Raw genomic sequence first — 21,840 nt, forward strand, 5'->3', positions numbered from 1 at the left:
TTCTCGTATAAAGGTCACGTAGTGTTTTGTATGAACTGTAACTTTATGCAGTTTAAAGAAACCTTGTTAAATCAGTTTTATTAATTAACTAAATTCATCTCTTGGTGTTTAGATTTTTTTTGATTTATTAATGATAGTTTATACCAGATTATAAAATATGAAGCACGTTTAATAGTAAAATTTGTTTTTGTGCACTTCACCTTTATGAGCTCATCACTTGGTAATTTGAATAAATATAAAACATTTAAAGGTACAACCTCACTGCTGCTGTGTTGAACACATTAAAGTTCCTCTTCCTGGTCAGTCAGGAGCTTTTAGAGACGTCACAGTCTTCAGGTGTTCCAGTTCTGTCGTTCCTCTCACGTCCACCTAAGATTAATGGAGGACATCAGGACCAATATTATTATTATTATTATTATTATTATTATTATTATTATTATTATTATTATTATCATTATTATTGTTATATTATCATAATTATTATTATGTACAGCTGTGATTAATATAGGACGACGTCAGGATGAATATTATTACTTAGGTCAGCAACTGAAGCAGAGTGGAATGTGGAACGTGGAACGTCTTCATCCAACAACCAACTGCATCACTCTGATTTATGATGGATGGAAATATATTTTAAAAAACAACAATATTTCAGGATGACGTCTGAGTCTCGATCCATCTGATGGTTTATAGAAGTCCGAACTAAAGAGAACATCTTTGAATAGTTTCTATTTTTCACCTGGAGATGTGGAGAACCTTTAGAGCACTGGCTGAATGAAGAGCGTTCCAGACATTCCACTGATCACTTTCATATTGAGAAAGCTGGATGTTGTCGGTGTGATTCCTCGTCGCTGTGGTCAGATGACCTCCAGCTTGGAGCTCATGAGGATGTTTCCTGAGCAGCTGTGATGATCTTCTGCTGAGGTTTCATCACTCTTCTTCCTCACTGACAGCTGCTTCTCCTGCAGTGTGATGATGTGTTTGGTTTACATGTTGTTCAAGTGTTTTCTGGTACTTTTTGTGGCAGCTAGCAGCGTGGCAGCCTCCACCCTCCTCACAGGAAACTCAGTCTTTGTTTCACTTCTCCTCCAAGTTGTTTTTGAAACTGTTGGAGAAATCTTTGTCTTTTTGTCCACCTCAGCATGTTTGTTTCTTTAAACTCAGATTCATGTGGTCAACAATACAAACTCTTTATATTCACTGACAACAGATCTCCGTGTGTTTCTGTTTGTAGCTGCATTCAGACAAACTGTTAAAACGAACAGAGTAAAAGTCTTTAAATCTGTGAACTAGAAGACAAACCGATGATGAAACGGAGAACTGACTCTGTCCTGTGGAGTCTCCACCTCAACCTAAAGAGCTCTCAGCTCATACGAGACGTTATTTAGCTAAAAGTGTGAAACCTGCATCCTGGAGCTCAGCTCTGATTACCACCGTTATAATATTATATATATATATATATATATATATATATATATATATATATATATACATATATATAGATATTCACACAACAACGAGTCAGCAGGTCATGGCATCAAATCCTCTCAGTGATGAGCTTCTCTGGATCCCTGAATGGGGACTGCTGAGGAGGCAAATCAGCCCGGCAACGCATCCTCAGCATCCTCAGCACTTTTCCCTCCACCTGCCTCTGATCTGAACATCATCACTTTATCCTGCTGACAACTGTACGGTCAGTCACGTCAGATACACACTTCACTCACACACACATCACACACACACACACACACACACACACACACACACATCACATACACACATCAGATACACACCCAGACACACACAAACCAAATACACATCAGATACACACACAAAAGGAATAAAACACACAGATCCAGAAACCCATCATACTGTAATGTGTGTGGTTTATATTTGAACAGTACAACAATACATACACACACACACACACACGCACACACACACACACACACACTAACACACACTGACACATACATTAACACACACAAACTGACATTAATTATATTCTGTAAATGTATATTAACTAAACATTTATGTTCTGTAGACGTATATTCTAAATATAAATGAGTGACATGATGTAGAAGCAGCGATGATGATGACAGCAGTTGTAATTCTTTTGAAGTTTCTCTCATTTCATCATGTTTTGATTTGGCAGCAGTCAGTTGATGTGGTTGCCTAGCAGCAGCAGCACTAGGAGGATTTCTCTCATCAGGAGTCTATTGATTTGACTTTTTGTTTGTCAGAGGTTAGCCAGAAGAGGTGATGTTCAGCTTTAACATTATGTTTGACTGACAAAAAATTTCCCCTCTGGGATTAATAAAGTAAATACCTACCTACCTACCTACCTACCTAAGTGTCTCCTCCTATCACAGTACGCTGGGTGGGTTCACCGTTTGTCTCTCGGTACCATGGTTCTGTTTGTTTCTGACCCAGTGCACAGACGTGTTACAGTCACATTACAGTCTGACTGTCAGGGTGTCTCTACTTCCCTTCAGGGTGTCTTTATTTCCCTTCAAGGAGTCTTTACTTCCTGTCAGGGTGTCTCTACTTCCCTTCAGGGTGTCTTTATTTCCCTTCAAGGAGTCTTTACTTCCTGTCAGGGTGTCTCTACTTCCCTTCAGGGTGTCTTTATTTCCCTTCAAGGAGTCTTTACTTCCTGTCAGGGTGTCTCTACTTCCCTTCAGGGTGTCTTTATTTCCCTTCAAGGAGTCTCTACTTCCTGTCAGGGTGTCTCTACTTCCCTTCAAGGTGTCTATACTTCCTGTTAGGGTCTCTACTTCCCTTCAGGAACAACACAACACAACTCTACACTACTCTACACAACTGTACGTAACACAACACAGCTCTACACAACACAACTCTATGCAACACAACACAATTCTACAAGACACAACACAATTCTACACAACACAGCTCTATGCAAAACAACACAACTCTATACAACACAACTCTATGCAACACAACTCTATACAACACAACTCTATGCAACACAACTCTATGCAACACAACACAACTCTACACAACACAACTGAACACAACACAACTCTACGCAAAACACAACTCTATGCAACACAACACAACTCTACATGACACAACACAACTCTACATGACACAGCTCTACACAACATAACACTACACAACTCTATGCAACTCTACGCGACACAACACAACTCTACACGACACAACACAGCTCTACACAACACAACTCTACACAACATAACACTACACAACACAGAATAACGCTACACAACACAACGCTACACAACATAACTCTACATAACACAATTCTACACAATTCAACACAATACAACTCTACACTACTCTACACAACACAACACAACTCTACGCAGCACAACACAACTCTACGTAACACAATACAACTCTATACAACACAACTCTACACAACACAACTGTACACTACTCTACACAACACAACTCAACTCTATGCAACACAACACAACTCTACACAATACAACATAACTATACACAACACAACTCTACACAACACAACTCTACACAACAAAACTCTATGCAACACAACACAACTCTACAAAACACAACACAACTCTACACAACACAGCCCTATGCAAAACAACACAACTCTATACAACACAACTCTATGCAACACAACTCTATGCAACACAACACAACTGAACACAACACAACTCTACGTAAAACACAACTCCATGCAACACAACACAACTCTACACGACACAACTCTACATGACACAACTCTACACAACACAACACAACTCTACACAACTCTATGCAACTCTACGCGACACAACACAACGCTACACAACATAACTCTACATAACACAATCCTACACAATTCAACACAACACAACTCTACACTACTCTACACAACACAACTCAACTCTACACAACACAACTCTACACAACACAACTCTATTCTACACAACACAACTCTACACGACACAACACAGCTCTACACATTACAACTCTACACAACACAACTCAACTCTACGCAACACAACTCTACACAACACAACTCTACACAACTCTATGCAACACAACACAACTCTACACTACTCTACACAACACAACACAACTATATGCAACTCTACGTGACACAACACAACTCTACACAACACAACTCTACGCAACACAACACAACTCTACACAACACAACTCTACACGACACAACACACTACTACACAACACAACTCTACACAACACAACTCTACACTACTCTACACAACACAACTCAACTCTATGCAACACAACTCTACACAATACAACATAACTCTACACAATACAACTCTACTCTACACAACTACACAATTCAACAAAACACAACTCTACACAACTCTACACGACACAACACACTACTACACAACACAACTCTACACAACACAACTCTACACTACTCTACACAACACAACTCAACTCTATGCAACACAACTCTACACAATACAACATAACTCTACACAATACAACTCTACTCTACACAACTACACAATTCAACAAAACACAACTCTACACAACTCTACACAACACAACACAACTCTACACAACACAAGTCTACACAACACAACTCTACACAACACAACATAACTCTAGCAACACAGAAACACACTTATAAACACACAAAGAATAAACAGACAAAACACTGTAAATAACATGTTCATTTTTATGACAACTATCTGCAGTATTTACAAAACAGTGTAAACACAAAAATCACAGAGGTGTTTTTTGTTGTTGCGTGTACTAGTGTTTCTGTACTGTTGTCTCAACGCTACGCATGCGCCGTGACATTGATGAGGATGCTTTGCTGTCTCCTCGCGTGTTCCAGCTGCAGTAGCACTCGCGGCCACCGTACACAGCAGCCTGTTAGCGGCACTGCAGATGGACTAGAGCAGAGTCAGCTCTCCGGCTGCAGCCTCCGTGTGTCCTCCTCATCCTCCTCTTCCTCCACTCTCCGCTGCTCCCTCTCTCCCAGCGCCGAGACATCCTGACGGCAGGAGGCGGCCGGTGTTCCCGCGGACAGCTGCAGGTCTGTGCAAGTGGAGGAGGATGAAGCTGGTGTGTTTCAGAGCGCTGCAGGACAGATACATGAAGCCCTGGCTGCTGGTGGCGCTCCTCGGTCTCTGGTAAGTGTCCCCGCAGAGAAGCCGTGATCTCTCCGGTAAATGGCGGCAGATGTTCTCCCGGTTCTGTCCTCCAGAGGAACCGCTGCGTCCTCAGCTTTGGTTCTACCTGCGCTTTGGTTCTACCTGCGCTTTGGTTCTACCTGCGCTCGCGCTGCAGCGGCTCATTGTCTGGCCTTAATGAGACGAAGCTGTAACGCGCTGCTCTGAAACCGGTCTTTAAAGAAGATTAATTCCTGGTTCTGTTCTGGTGGTTCGAGAACAGGAAGGTTTGATTTCACCTGATACCCGAGTTTAGTTTCAGAAGTTTAAGGTCAGTGGACCTTCAGCTGTTGATCTGTCCTCATACAGCGTCAATGTCCAGGTAACTGTTGATAGATGATGATGATGATCGATCATCACGTGACTCGGGTTCAGGCCTGCTGTCAGGTGATCACACCTGTCTGACATCACACCTGTCTGAACCCTGACATGACACCTTACAGTTGAATAACCTGGAGCTCTGCTGAGTTGTGTAAACCGACATAAGTTGTCTTCATATTGTTTCTGTCATTTCAAAATGTAATATTAGTTCTTTAAAGAACATCAGGAACAGAAAGAACATTTTTTTTATTAGTTATTTAAAGAACACCAGTAACAGAAAGAAAAATTGTTTTCCTTCGTTAAAGAACATCAGGAACATGAGGATCAGCTGTCTGACATCACGTGATGATAAATACTGCGGACAGACTGAACAGACATCAGTCAGTGTTTCTGACCACAAACTAAAACCTGAAGAGAACATTTCTTCTTTAACTCAGTGATCAGCAGGAACAGACAGGTTCTTTTGGGTCAAGCATCAATCAGAGTAGAATACAGAAGACCTGAGGCAGAGTCAGTGACTTATCTCTACAGTCTATGAGGGTCCAGTTAGATCACCACTCAGAACCAAAGCAGAGACTCAGTGGATCTTCTGACTCCACAGTTACTGCATTACTTTAAACTCCATAATAAAATACCTCAAAGAGTTTCAGGGAGTTTCAAAGTGTTTCAGAGAGTTTCAGGGAGTTTCAGAGTGTTTCAGGAAGTTTCAGTGTTTCAGGAAGTTTCAGGGAGTTTCAGAGTGTTTCAGGAAGTTTCAGTGTTTCAGGGAGTTTCAGGGAGTTTCAGGAAGTTTCAGGAAGTTGCAGAGTGTTTCAGGAAGTTTCAGGAAGTTTCAGGGTGTTTCAGAGTGTTCCAGAATTTCTGAGTTTTCGGAGTGTTTTGGAGTCCTTCTGAAAGCTCAGGAAATGTTCAGTTTAAGTTCAATTCAGTTTAATTTAGACTTAAAATCACAAAATAATTCATCTCAGGCCTTTAAGTAGAACCTTAAAATACCACAGAGGAACTAAACAAGACAACAGTTCTCTCAGTAATAGAACCTCCTTGTGTCCATCCTGACTGTGTGACTGATCGAAACTGCTGTTCAGATCTTCTGTGTTAAGTTGAACGTGTGTGAAACGTCCACCTTCTACAATCTGTATCTTTCTATCTGTTCATGCTTCTGTTATCTGTGGAATAATAATAATAATAATAATAATAATAATAACCTGAAGCAGGATATGTATTAAATTTAAAACATGTTATGTAGTAAATATGTGGACAGACATGGATGGAAACAGACACTTCACTGGTTAACAGAGGGGAACATCCTCGAGGCAGTAATTCACATTTCATCCATGTTTCACATTCATTAGACATCTTTAACATCATGAACATCAGGCAGATGAACATGGTTAATGGTGAAGCTGGTTCAGTATAATTTGTGTTTCTGTGATGTCAGCAAGGCTCAGTTCTGACTCACTGTGTTACTGTACCATGATGGAGGTCACAGTCACCTAGGAAAGGTTAATTCAACCTCCTGGGCTCAGAGCCAACTCCTCAGGTTTCTGTACAGGATTGGGTCCATGTTCATTAACAGGAACCAGCAGCACACACTGAGTCCTCAACCACCTGGAATAGACTCATCAAAAAGAAAGAAAAGACACATTAATCTGACTACGAATGTGACTGAGATTTTCATATGATGACCTCTCAGATATGAAAACATGCAGTTTGATTACTTCACGGTGCAGGAACATGAAGAAGCTTCACTTTATTTCCCTGCTGTGATCACAGAATATAAACGCTCCCTGTTTGCAGGAGCAGCAGTTTCTGTTGTTAATTGCTTAAATCAGCTAATTTCTAATACATGCTCCCTCATCACAATGTGACTTCTGTCCTGGGAGTCCTGCAGCCAGATGAACCAGAGGAGGAAGGCAGAGAGGGCTGGACGGACACGACGTGATCCCAGGGAGGGTTTAATCTCTGACCCCTCCAGTCTCAGTATAACAAGGACATGTAGAGGGTCATTGACACGTAGTGGGTCGGTGACACGTAGAGGGTGAGTGACACGTAGAGGGTGAGTGACACGTAGAGGGTCAGTGACATGTAGATGGTCAGTGACACATAGTGGGTCAGTGAACCATAGAGCATCAGTGACACAGAGGGGCTGTGAACCACAGAGCATCAGTGACACATAGAGGGGCAGTGACACGTAGGGGGTCAGTGACACGTAGAGGTTCAGTAACACATAGAGGGGCAGTGACACGTAGAGTGTCTGTGACATGTAGAGGGTCATTGACTTGTAGTTAGTCCCTGACATGTAGTGGGTCAGTGACATTTAGCGAGTCAGTCACACGTTGAGGGTTAGTGACACGTTGAGGGTCAGTGACACGTAGGGGGTCAGTGACACGTAGAGGTTCAGTAACACGTAGTGGTTCAGTGACATGTAGAGTCTGTGACACATAGAGGGTCAGTGACACATAGTGGGTCACTGACTCGTGGAGGGTCAGTGACCCGTAGCATGTCATTGATATGTAGTGGGTCATTGACACTACATGTCAGGGACCAACTACAAGTCAGTGACACGTAGTGGGTCATTCATATGTAGTGGGTCATTGACGCGTATAGGGTCAGTGACACGTAGAGTCACTGACATGTAGAGGGTCAGTGACATGTAGAGTCCGTGACACTTAGAGGGTGAAAGACACAGAGGGGCAGTGACATGTAGAGTGTCTGTGACATATAGAGGGTCATTGACACGTACATGGTCTTTGATACTTAGAGTGTCAGTGACATATGGCGAGTCAGTCACACGTTGAGGGTCAGTGACATGTATACTGTCAGTGACACGTAGTGGGTCATTGACATGTAGAGGTTCCGTGAAATGTAGTGACGTAGTGGGTTAGTGACATGTGGAGGGTCAGTGACACCTAGTGGGTCAGTGACACGTAGTGGATCAGTGACACATAGAGGGTCATTGACACGTAGTGGGTCGGTGACACGTAGAGGGTCATTGACACGTAGTGGGTCGGTGACACGTAGAGGGTCAGTGACACGTAGTGGATCAGTGACATGTAGAGGGTCATTGACACGTAGTGGGTCGGTGACACGTACAGGGTCATTGGCACGTAGTGGGTCGGTGACACGTAATGGGTCAGTGACATGTAGACGGTCTGTGACCTCTAGAGGGTCAATGAAGTTCATTCCTCCAGATGATGTTGCGAAGATGTATCATGCAGGATCATATTGTTTTATTTCATACTTACTAAAAGTAAACATCAGGCTGAGGACGACGGTTATTTCTGCAAAGATGGTCTCCATCTGTGTTACTTTTCTTCATCAAGTGTCAGCTGACCGTGACATCATCATCCATTAGTTTGTGAGCTGCCAGCCCCTAGTGGGCCTTAGTGGTATTACACTTGAAGATACTTCCTCAGTGGTTTCCCGTTTGAGATCCAGAGTCTACGTTTATTTGTATATCAGCCTGTTCTGGATGGTGTTGATGGGACTTAGAGCCCGACAGATCGTGTGGTTACGAGAAGAACATTTGGTGAATCACTAGGTCTTCATAAGTAATATCTATTAAATATATCTGGCCCTGTGTTATACACTTAATGCATTCATCAACTGTCTTTATTACTTATTGTATGTCTGTGTTTTATTTCTTCTCCCCAGTTCAGCCTTTGGGCCCAGTAAACAGGAAGACGAGGACTACGAAGACGTTCCCATCAATAAGACCTGGGTTTTATCACCAAAGGTCTACGAGAGCGATGTGACTTTGATCCTCAATAAACTGCTGCAGGGCTACGACAACAAGCTACGGCCGGACATCGGAGGCAAGTTGAGTTTATTTTAGGAGGGTGGGGAAGGGAAGTGTGGGGGGGGGCACCTGACCTGTGGTGCCGTGGCAACACAGTTCTCCAACATGACAACATGCCAGCTCAAAGCGTGTTGAAAACGGTCCAGTTTCTCTCTGACATTGCTGAATAATTTCTAGTACAGCCTGTCGGAAGCTGTTCAGTCCTGCTGCTGCTCTGTTGAGTCAAATACTGTCATTTAGATTGATGAGACGTCATGTTGTGTGTCTCGTGTTCTCCTCAGTGAGGCCAACAGTGATCGAAACAGCCGTGTATGTGAACAGCATCGGACCGGTGGATCCCATCAACATGGTGAGACTTCTGATTCACTCACTCTTTCCTCTGCACTGATTTCATAGGTAATAACTGGATAAATCTACTGTAGTAATGGTCAATAACCAGTCTGTGTTATTTTACAGCTTGTGCATTTAAAGTTGTAGGAGTTCATTAGGATTCATCATTAAAGGTCCTTGATGTGATCTATCCTTAATCTCTTCATAGTTTAGTGTGAATGTTCTTTCGTTGGTGCTTTTTTGGAAATTTAACTTTTATAAAACATCTGTATTGTAGTATTTCCAGAGATTCAACTCCACTGATGAAGACAGTGAGATGTGGTTGAAAGTGCCTGAAAGCTAGTGGGTGACCTAAAGTAAAGATCTGATTTTAGTGATGTTTTGTCAATTTTTATGGCTAACAAACAGTTAATGTAATAATTTCACTCTTAGAATATTATGGAGCTGATGGTCCTAGAGTAAAGGTCAGGGGTCACGAGGTCATGTGGATTCATGGTCTGGGAACTGATAACATTGTAGAAAACGTTGTGCTAATATTGAATATTTCAGAGGACATGTTCAGAGCTGAACATGGAACTACATGAAAAGATCAAAGTGATAAGAGTTGATCTGAGAGGAAGATGAAGGCTGTCGTTCATCCAGCGTTGAGACTAAGCGTTGAAATGTCTTTTCTTCAATGGACTTTATTTACTGGGTTGCAGGAGTACACCATCGACATCTTCTTCGCCCAGACGTGGTACGACAGCCGCCTGAAGTTCAACAGCTCCATGAAGCTGCTGATGCTCAACAGCAACATGGTGGGAAAAATCTGGATTCCTGACACCTTCTTCAGGAACTCCAGGAAATCGGACGCCCACTGGATCACGACTCCCAACCGCTTGCTGAGGCTGTGGAGTAACGGCCGAGTCATGTACACGCTGAGGTAGCCCGCTCTTTACTTTCTGCTTTCAACTCGGAGGATGTTTATTGTTTGTGCAGCTTTAGTGTGTGCTTCTCTATCTTTGCCATGTAGTTATCTTTAGGTGTTCCCAGTTTGTCCATTATGTCACATTGTCATTATATTTCTGTATGTATGTAACTACACAGAACAGGATGTTCACTATGTTCACTCACAATTGGGGAGTAAAATGATGCTGAGACCTGATTTTTCTGTTTCTGTCAGGTTGACTATTAATGCGGAGTGTTACCTTAAGCTGCATAACTTTCCAATGGATGAGCACTCGTGTCCGCTGGAGTTTTCAAGCTGTAGGTGATCCAATGTATTCCCCTCCCATTTATGAACCCATCATCTTGACTTCAACCAGAAAGAGGGGTTCCTGTGTGGACTAGCGTAGCGGCTAAGCCCCAATTCTTTCTCCTTGACAAAAAGCCCATCTGCTTGAGGCTGCCCTCTCTACGCCTGTCCAGATCTATCATGAGGTCACCAGCTCCATCTCTGACAGACCTGATGAATTATGCACCCGGTCCCAGTCTGATTCATGCCGTCTGTGACATCCTTCATTCGTTGCCTGCATCGTGCTTTGGCCTCTCATGTCTGACCATGATCTTCGCCTTCCAAACGCGTGTGGAGAATACAGAGACCATTCCATGGAGCTGAGGACCAATGTCAGCAACAAAACAGTCACACTAAATGTCCTCCAATGAGCGAACATTACTGGTTAAAGATGCCTAAAAGAACACAACGTTCTCCTCCAAGCACACGTTCTCAACGTTCTCTGAGTCTGACAACATGTCGCTTTCACACCAGAGACTTTAGACCGTGTTCTATTCTCCAAAAAACAAATGTCACTCAGAGGGAGCTTCTTTAAAGTACACCTTTATTTCCTCAGTGGTTATTACCAAAGTGACGTATTCACATACACACACACACACACACACACACACACACACACACACACACACACACACACACACACACAGTAGCTACCGTCGACTTTCAGAGCTCCAACACTGAAGTGAGCTGATATTTAATTTGAACACAAGTTGCTCATTTGAAGAGATTTCCTGCGACTGACCGGTCCGTTACATTCTGAATGCTCCCTTTGCTTGCTGTGCAGTGTTTCCTGTAACGTATGTCCACTCTTCTGTTGGATGGTATCGATATCAGTGGGTCTTCTGATTAATCTAGTGTGTGTGTGTGTGTGTGTGTGTGTGTGTGTGTGTGTGTGTGTGTGTGTGTGTCGGGGGGGTGTAGACGGTTATCCCAAGAATGAGATCATGTACCGCTGGCAGCGGCGGGCGGTGGAGGTGGCCGACCAGCGCTACTGGAGACTCTACCAGTTCGCCTTCGTAGGGTTGAGGAACTCCTCGGATGTGGCCCACACTCAGTCAGGTGACCCGTCTCCAGCTGCACACTGATATTACAGATGTTTAGTTTCAGTCCAACACGACCAAATGGCATGAACTTGTTGTTGTGGCTCATATGTGAAACCTTCAGGGGAATATGTGATCATGACGATCTTCTTCGACCTGAGTCGGAGGATGGGCTACTTCACCATCCAGACCTACATCCCCTGCAGCATGATCGTGGTCCTGTCCTGGGTCTCCTTCTGGATCAACAAGGATGCTGTCCCGGCCCGCACGTCTCTAGGTTGGACATCTCCTCATTTCATGCACAGTTAAAGTGAATCGCATGAAACTTTTTCCTTCTTCTGTAAATCTCGATTATATTGGATCTAAACTTGTTTTTTTGTCAGCTTCTTACTTTGAGTGATAGTTTTCTGTATGAATCACCACCTTAACGTGGTGGAAGGGTTCGTTCCCAACACAACCTGGTCCCAGAGCAGAGACCGGACCAGGAGCACTTCACAACACCCTGATGGAACCACACCACCTTGCCCCGTTGGGGATGTTGGGACCTCCTCGTGGAGCCGGACCTGGGCGGGGACTTAGGGCCCAGTCAGGCAGAGCCTAAAGAGATAAACATGGGGGTGCTAGTCTACCAGGTGGAAGAGCTCTGGACCGCTGAATAGGACCTCTCTGGTGGGAAAAGAGCCAGAACGGGTGCAGTCTAGTTTGGGGGTCTCAGGATTGATTCTCTGCTATTTGCAGATGATGTGGTTCTGTTGGCTTCATCAGACCGAGACCTTCACCATGTGATGGGGCAGTTTGAAACTGAGAGTGAAGTGGCTGGAATAAAAGTCGCCCTTCAGGTCTCAGGTCTGCTGGAGAACAGTGGCTGGTCCCCGTCTGGTTCTCTCAGCGGGACTTTAAGTATCTCGGTGTGTGTAGTCAGGCTGTCTGATATCCCACCATGTCTCTGTCTCTGGTATCTAGGTATCACCACAGTGCTCACCATGACGACGCTCAGCACCATCTCCAGGAAGTCCCTGCCGAAAGTCTCCTACGTCACTGCTATGGACCTGTTTGTGTCCGTCTGCTTCATCTTCACCTTCGCTGCACTCATGGAGTACGGCACGCTGCACTACTTCACCAGCAACCGTCAGACCAAGAAGGCGAAAGCCAACAACGGCTCGCAGGTACCCGCACGCCTCTCCTCTGTTACTGTGATGTTCTGTGGAGCCTCCAACTGAAACACGCGTGTTCCCTCCCAGCAGAGAGCCTGCAGCATGGTGAACATCCGGCCCGGGACGTCCCTGCTGCAGATGAACAACATCGTGCCGTATCACGACGAGGACGACTATGCCTACGAGTGTTTAGACGGAAAAGACTGCACCAGCTTCTTCTGCTGCTTCGACGACTGCCGCTCAGGAGCTTGGCGCGAGAACAGGATGCACGTACGAGTTTCCAAGATTGATTCTTATTCGCGAATATTCTTTCCCACTGCGTTTGGCCTTTTTAATCTTGTTTATTGGATAGGTTATCTGTATCTATAAAACCAGTAAAACCAGGACCTCAATGAAGGACGACTGGAGTTTAACGTCTGCAAACTTTTCACAGAAATAAAGCTGCTCTCGAAAAGTTAGAAATAAAAGCTACTGAAGTCTGGAATCCGAAATAAATTTGACACCTCATTTCTCCTCCGACTGCAATGATACGATTATATTGAATTCTATTTTATTTATGCAGTGACAAATCACACCTGATATAGTAAAAGACAGCAGTCTGTCCTCAGTCTATCCTCAGTCTGTCCTTCGGTGTCTGTCCTCAGTCTGTCCTTCAGTGTGTTCCAGAGCAGGAGGAAGACATCAGGACAAATTCTGTGAAATAAGTTTTGTCTGATTCCCTGAAAAGTTTGCGGATGTGAAACTCCAGCCGACACCAGATGAGACGCCGCCATCAAACTTAAAAGTATCCCAAACGTTAGTTTACTCTACGCCGCCGTGCTATCGATGTTGTTCAGAAGCAGGAAGGAGGAGGTGCACTTTGTAGCTGTATTATGGGATGCTCCTTTTTAAAGGTGTATTCCTTGATTAACTATGATGTGAAGCTGATGAACCTGAGACACTGTTGGTCACTATGACGCAGCTATGGAGCAGATCTTTAAATATTAGAACAACTCCGTGGTTCCTTCGGTTCTATTTTTCTAGACAACAGCGTGGCGATGAGTCGGGTCCAACTGGACCCGCTCAGAACCTCCTGCGTGGAACCAGTTTCTAACTTCTGTCAAACACTGTCGTGAACGATGATGTTGTTTCTACAGCAGACAGATTTTATACTCGATGTATCATTAGTTACAAAAAGTGATTGAATCGTCCTGAATGTGTCAGCTCTAATTGAACCTCTGAACAGGTCCATGCAACCAGTTCCTTCACAGTAACGCTCAGAAAGGACTTGAGTTTCCTTTTCTACAGTTGTGTTGCATGTGGAACTTCCTGTGTGGCTGTTTGCTGCCGGACCACCGATCTGAAACCCAGAATAGATCTGAGCAGCATCTTAACGGCAGCTGTTGATAGCATAGAGTCCGAATCATAAAGGAACCGTTTGACATTTTGTATATATTTATTCTTCAGCCATGCATCCTTATACAATCACAGTAATCTTCTTACACAATGGTAGATGTTCATAAAGTTGTAATATAATCTAAATCAATGTGAAAGTCCTCATGAAGCTGGTTCACCATCGAGCCGACCAATCAAAAACATGACGTCACAGTCTCTGTCCTCTGATGGACCTTCAGTCTGTTGTTGGATGAAACTGTTTCTTTATCAAATGTCAGCTCATATGAACACAGTTTATGATGTTAATAGTTCAGCACCAACCAGTTTACAACCGTTTGTGTCATCATGAAGTTTCTAACGCTGCCTTCAGGTGACACAAGGAGGAAACATACTGTTAGACAGAAGAGATTAAAATTATATTTTAATTAAACTCAGAGGAGAGCTTCAAATCAAGAACAGCTGGAGGACTGTGTTGAAGATTAGTTAGATGAGAGATTATTTGAAATGATAAGAGATGATTTGAGATAAGCGATAATAAGAGATTATTTGATATGACTGGAGATGATTTGAATTGATTGGAGATGATTATAGATGATTGAAGATGATTACAGATGATTACAGATGATTGGAGATGAGTTGAGATAAGCGATAATAAAAGATGATTACAGATGATTGGAGATAATTTGAATTGATTGGATATGATTGCAGATGATTGGAGATGATTATAGATGATTGGAGAGGATTAGACATGAGTTGATATGATTACAGATGATTGGAGATTAATTTAGATGATTAGAGATGATTGCAGATGATTACAGATGATTGGAGATGAGTTGAGATGATTGGAGATAATTACAGCTGATTGGAGATGAGTTGAGATGATTGGAGATGAGTTGGTAAGTAGGTAGGTATTTAATTTATTAATCCCCGAGGGGACATTTTTTGTTGAGTTGAGTTGAGGTGATTATAGATGATTGGAGATGATTACAGATGACAGGAGATGATTAGAGATGATTGCAGATGAGTTGAGATGATTATAGATGATTGGAGATGAGTTGAGATGATTATAGATGATAGGAGATTAATTGAGATAATTAAAGATGACAGGAGATGAATTGAGATGATTAGAGATGATTGGCGATGATTACAGATGATTGGAGATGAGTGGAGATGAGTTGAGATGATTACAGATGATAGGGGATTAATTGAGATGATTACAGATGAGTTGAGATGATTATAGATGATTGGAGATGATTACAGATGATTGGAGATGAGTTGAGATGATTACAGATGATGATGTGGGATGATTAGAGATGATTACAGATGAGTTGAGATGACTATAGATGATTGGAGATGAGTTGAGATGATTATAGATGATTGGAGATGATTAGAGATTATTGGAGATGATTGGAGAGTATTAGAGATTATTGGAGATGATTAGAAATGATTGGAGATGATTAGAGATGAGTTGAGATGGTTACAGATGATTGCAGATGAGTTGAGATGATTACAGATGAGTTGAGATGATTATACATGATTGGATATGAGTTGATATGATTAGAGATTATCAGAGATGATTGGAGATTATTGGAGAGTATTAGAGATGATTGGAGATTATTAGAAATGATTAGAGATGATTGCAGATGATTGTAGATGAGTTGAGATGATTATAGATGATTGGAGATGATTAGAGATTGTTGGAGATGATTGTAGATGATTGGAGATTATTGGAGATGATTGGAGATGATTGCAGATGATTACAGATGATTAGAGATGATTGCAGATTATTACAGATGACTGGAGATGAGTTGAGATGATTATAGATGATTGGAGATGATTACAGATGAGTTGAGATGATTGTAGATGATTACAGATGATGATGTGACATGATCTTTTACCATCTCTCTAAAATCAAATACCACAAACAGCTCGCTGATTTCTGTGGGGAAATAAAAATCAAACTGCAGCTTCATGGTTAGAAGGTCTTAGTTATGTGAGATGGTCACTGTGGTCTCTGCAGGTAGGAGGGCTTTGATTGGTCAAGGATAGTGTCCACTAACATGCCTAGAAACGATCATGCCTTTGTGTCCAAATGAACCTGTGCCATCAGAGAATATTTCTGTGATTACATTCTCTGTTCATCTGAAGTCTCAGAGCATTTCATGTAAATAGTAGAAGAAGATTTGAGCCCTAACACACCTGTACTCCTTTTCAATCTACTAGTTAGTGACTGTGTTTAAATTGCTTTTTTGCATCATTTAAAAAAAGAAAGGAAACAGGTGAATGCTATTTCAGGTTATTTTGTTTGTACTCTAAAAGATAAAGTTGAAACATGACACATGAAATAAGGCCGATAACTGAGAGGAACTGAGCTGCACCAACATTCAACCGTTAGTAACGACACAATGTTTCAGACACCAAAGAAACCATCAGATTGTGTACAGTAGGATGTCTGGTGAATCCACATTTCAGTGACGTCGTCAAACATGCAAATATATAGCAGGCATGAAGTGACCGACATGAATCTATGCAAACATCATCGCTGTTCCAACTCTTCTGTTAGGGTGTAATAACTATAATAGTTTCTTTTATTAAGTTAATGGTATTAATAAATCAGTAGATAGTTATTTAGATAGTGCACCAACACAAATGAGTCCTGCATGAGAAAGAAAAAAAAATATCTGTACAACTGAATTTTACAGTTTTACTACTGAGTTCATGAACATCTCACGAATAGCTGAACCACTTTAAAACATGACATACCAAAGCTGTCATACAACAAGACGGAGACTCGTTTTAGTCACGGGTCAATATCAGTGTAGCTGAATGAGTTAGTGAGCTCATCATTCAACAGCTGCACCAGACCTCCACACTGAAACACTGAAACTCTGAAACACCTGAAACATTGAAACACTGAAACTCTGAAACATTGAAACACTGAGACACCTGAAACATTGAAACACAAACACCTGAAACATTGAAACACTGAAACACCTGAAACTCTGAAACATTGAAGCACTGAAACACCTGAAACATTGAAACACTGAAACACCTGAAACATTGAAACACTGAAACTCTGAAACATTGAAACACTGAAACACCTGAAACACCTGAAACACTGAAACTCTGAAACATTGAAACATTGAAACACTGAAACACCTGAAACATTGAAACACCTGAAACATTGAAACATTGAAACTCTGAAACATTGAAACATTGAAACACTGAAACACTGAAACTCTGAAACATTGAAACACTGAAACACCTGAAACATTGAAACACAAACACCTGAAACACTGAAACACCTGAAACACCTGAAACATTGAAACACTGAAACAATGAAACTCTGAAACACTGAAACACCTGAAACATTGAAACACCTGAAACGCTGAAACATTGAAACACTGAAACACCTGAAACATTGAAACACTGAAACTCTGAAACACTGAAACTCTGAAACAATTAAATTATTATTATTAGGGCCCGAGCACCAAAGGTGTGAAAGCCCTATTTTTATTCAAGCGATTATTATTCTCGTTCCTTATTTTTCTCCGCAAAGAACTGCATTTTTGACGGCTTTATCATATTCAAAAACTCATGAAAGTTGGTACACGTCTCCCGGCAAAAAAAATCTTATTCTAGTGGAGTTGCCAGTGGGCATGGCCAAATGGCTCGCTAGCGCCCCCAAAAGAGATGCCCCGGCGGCTACATTTACGTGCATGCACGAAAACGGTGGACATGTGTATCACACCGAGACGTACAAAAAAGTTCCATTGCACCATTACGTCAACTCAACAGGAAGTCCGCCATTTTTGGCGATTCGCACGTTGTACTTTAACGAACTCCTACTAGGGATTTTGTCAGACCGACTTGACATTTTTTCTGTGCACTCTTAACATGTTTGGGATTAAAAATTGATAAAAGATTTTGTTTTCGTCAATGGGTGTGCCCGTGGCGCGGTAGCTATTTTGAGCGTCTCGCCATGAAACTACAAATGGCTGTAAATCTTATGTACATGGACCGACCTTCTCCAAACATTACATGTATGATAACAGCCCTACCCTGAAGACACCTGTGTCATAATATACGCTCATAGTCATAGCGCCCCCTGTTGGCAACTGGAAATTACACTTTTCATGCTTTCACATACTACATCAAGCGGGTTGATCACATGAACCTAAAGCCGGGTCAGAATTGTCTGAACATGTGGTTGATGATATATTGAAAAATTAATTAGACTTGGTGTGCTGATGCGGTAAACTGTGACGTTTTGCCGTGGCACAGGAAGTTGATGTTTAAGGTCAAATGATGCTTGAAACCTCATGAAATGTGGCACATACATCCGGTGTGGTGAGACGATACATCTGATGTGTTTTGTGGTCGCTAGCGCTCCCTAAACTGCAGCCCCGGCACCTAGTTTCACCTACATGCACCAAAATTTGTTGATATGTTTAAAACACCGATATATACAAAAAAGTCTCTTGGCAGCATGACCTCAACTAAACAGGAAGTCCGCCATTTTGAATTTAGTCACCTTTTTTGCTTTTCGCACGTGTTGTATTTTAACAAACTCCTCCAAAAGATTTTGACGCACTGACCTGAAATTTTCTCTGTCCTATCTTAACACCTGGGAGATGAAAAGTTGTTAAAAGAATTTGTTTTTGTCAATCGGTGTGCCGTGGCGTGGTGGCCATTTTTAATTTAGTTGCCATTTTTGCCGATTCACACAATGTTGTACTTTAACAAACTCCTACAGATTTTGTCGGACAGACTTGAAATTTAGTCTATGCGCTCTTAACAATTACAAGTTATCAAAATAATTAGTATTTTGATAAATAATTCCTGTGGTGTGGCAGCCAAAAAGTGACCCAAAAGTCATGTCATCCAAAAAGTGACTAAAAAATTACTTTTTGTTTAAAGTTATGAGAAAGGGCGGATTTGAACCCGAGACATTATAAATGCGAGGTAACAGCACTAACCACTACAACACCAATCTTCCCAGGAGATAGTCAGCATTGTGACAAATCTTTGGCTCACTGCAACCTATAACTCCACCGTCCACAAATATTCATTCAAATGCGACCAAAATTGCCGCAGACATTATTTGGATAGTAGATATACGTGTTTTCAAAGAGGTCTGCAGTGATATTAAATATCTTCCTGTAATGTGTTGTGGATGCAAAACTTTTTCAATTTCTCCAAATGTTTCAACTTCACTAAAAGTTGAATCACCATCAACAGGCAAAGGTGGAATTTGAAGCATTAATAGCAACCTTGGTGAAGTAAAATCTTTTACCGGTTGAGTGAACTCCGTGAAACATTTTCTCCTGCCACAATTGGTTCTACGGCACTGAAGATAGTCCTTCGGTCTACGACACTGACGCTAAGCTGGAAAAGACCTCATGAAGACATGGGTTCACGGAGTGCATATTTTGGACGACATGGTAGTGCCTTAGACATAGTATGACACAGTGGTGCAGTGGTTAGAGCAGTTGCCTCACAGTGAGAAGTAACTGGGTTCGATCGCCACTTGTGGCATACATGTCAGTTTTGAAAAAGGTCATACTCCAAAAAGTGCAAAAAAGTATTTTTTGTTTATAGTGTATAGTATAGCCAGGGCAATGCGGCGAAGTTTGATGTTTCGCTGTGACACAGGAAGTTGATGTTTAAGGTCAAATGATGCTCCAAACATCACAAAACTTTGCACATGCGTCAGGCACCAACTTTCATGAGTTTTTGAAGATGTTAAAGCCGCCAAAAGAAGCCAATTTTATTTTTAAGAAGAATAAGGAACGAGATCGAGAAAAAAATTTAAACTCCAGGCAGGAATATGCTGACTCTCGCATGCTGCACGTCGGGGAGCCGGCAGCCCCAACCCTGACGTGCATCGTGCGAGGGCCCGCTTGCAGTTTTAATTGTTATTATTATTATTTTATTTTATTTTATTTTATTTTATTTTATTTTATTTTATTTTATTTTATTTTATTTTATTTTATTTTATTTATTTATTTTTTTTTTTTTATAGTACAATTGATATTATTTTAATGGCTATTATTATGTTTTGGACAATGAACAAACAGCTTCTCTGCAGAGATCAGCAGCGTTGTGATGTTCTGTTGAAATGTGCAGAAGGACAAAAATGATCAATTTATTTAATTAATTATCACTTCTTTTTTTTAAATAATGTTTTTTGGGATAAATTTCTTTATACAAAAGAAACTGCAAGACTTCAAACACATCAGTCACTGAGTCTCTTTAATCACACAGAGAAGTTCCTGTGACCTGTTGACATGTAATATGATCTCATAATAATTAGAAGCGGTGACTCTCTGATCCCGTGTGTTTGGGTCAGAACATTTTCCTCTCTGAATGCAGCGTTTCTATCGGGCTGAACCTGGTCTTGATATTTGGGTTATCAAAGATCAGCATGACGAAGCCTTCACACACTACAGATCACATGCTGTCGATCAATACTTTGGTCTTTTCTTTACTCTTTGTATTGGTTCATATTTGGGGAAATTAATCCAAATTACAGGGAGAATATGTTTAATATTTGCCTGCATGAAGTATCTGTGCCCAGAACCTGTAGACATTAGAATAATTAGGTTTTTATTGCATTGTGAGGACCGTGTGGTCTGCAGTGATCTCTGTTCTCTGTCTCTGATTGTTCTCATTTTTTGCTTTTTAATATTTGAAAATGGGAAGTAATATTTTAAATGTATGTAAACTTCAGTGTTTCACTCGTTATGTTGCAGCCTTTCTGTAAAGATTTATAATCCGATGCTGTATTTTCTGTTGTGACATCAAGGAAGTTCCTGACTGTCATGGAGCTGTAAATCTCATCCAAGTGAGCCATAGAAACACGTCATCATGTGTCATCATGTGTCATCATGTGTACAGTCTCTCTGTGGGTGTTGATCATGTATGTAGAAACCAACACTGTGACTGAATAAAGCAGTGCCTGAAAATCTACGAGGGTCCGACACTTCATCTTAATAGTTTCACGCTGAGGGAGGTCCTTATACCCGAGAGGTTCCGAGACTGGTTTGGTCACCGGCTCGGTCCTGGTTCTGACAGCTGAATCATGTTCGGTTCTGACTGAATAGGTCAGTAGAAACTTTGAGCTGTTGGATCAGTCCATCAGTCCTGGTTTAGGATGTTCCGAACCTCTATTTTCTGGACCGTCCTGTGGCCCAGAATTCACCTTCACTTTCTCAAGTTTACTTTTTAATTCGTCTGACCCGTTGGTTCTAAAACTTCCGTCAGCCTCAGAAGTACTTTGAGTTTTGTTCAGACGGCTCATGTTGAAGAAATAATCCTTTCCTGGTTCTGTTCTCCTGGAACATCTTACTCTTCTGTATTCCTTTGATTTCATCTGTTTGGACTCTTTATGACT

At 41.7% G+C, this 21,840-nt stretch overlaps 1 protein-coding gene across 2 annotated transcripts; it reads left to right on the forward strand.

The window, feature by feature from the left end:
* The first annotated feature begins 4,870 nt into the window (after positions 1–4,870).
* On the forward strand, positions 4,871–21,412 carry gabrg1 (gamma-aminobutyric acid type A receptor subunit gamma1). Of its 2 annotated transcripts, none has more exons than XM_069143524.1 (9): positions 4,871–5,114; positions 9,129–9,289; positions 9,555–9,622; positions 10,305–10,525; positions 10,766–10,848; positions 11,798–11,935; positions 12,041–12,193; positions 12,880–13,082; positions 13,158–21,412. In XM_069143524.1, the coding sequence occupies exons 1-9, from the start codon at positions 5,038–5,040 to the stop codon at positions 13,437–13,439; spliced, it is 1,386 nt and encodes a 461-aa protein (XP_068999625.1). In that variant the 5' UTR covers positions 4,871–5,037; the 3' UTR covers positions 13,440–21,412. The 2 variants fall into 2 exon arrangements, with proteins under 2 accessions (XP_068999625.1, XP_068999626.1); XM_069143525.1 differs by having other exon boundaries at positions 13,161–21,412.
* Positions 21,413–21,840: the final 428 nt, after the last annotated feature.

The sequence above is a fragment of the Embiotoca jacksoni genome, unplaced genomic scaffold (genome assembly GCF_022577435.1).
Source record: "Embiotoca jacksoni isolate LCO1_2020_lvr unplaced genomic scaffold, fEmbJac1.0.p SCAF_110, whole genome shotgun sequence".
Classification (NCBI taxonomy): Eukaryota; Metazoa; Chordata; class Actinopteri; family Embiotocidae; genus Embiotoca; species Embiotoca jacksoni.

Bases quoted from the DNA above. Each gene is read 5' to 3' on its own strand.
- gabrg1 (XM_069143524.1), top strand. From the start codon at position 5,038: ATGAAGCTGGTGTGTTTCAGAGCGCTGCAGGACAGATACATGAAGCCC. The intron at 5,115-9,128 runs GTAAGTGTCCCC...TCTTCTCCCCAG, and splicing joins GTGGCGCTCCTCGGTCTCTG to TTCAGCCTTTGGGCCCAGTA. The intron at 10,526-10,765 runs GTAGCCCGCTCT...TGTTTCTGTCAG, and splicing joins CGAGTCATGTACACGCTGAG to GTTGACTATTAATGCGGAGT.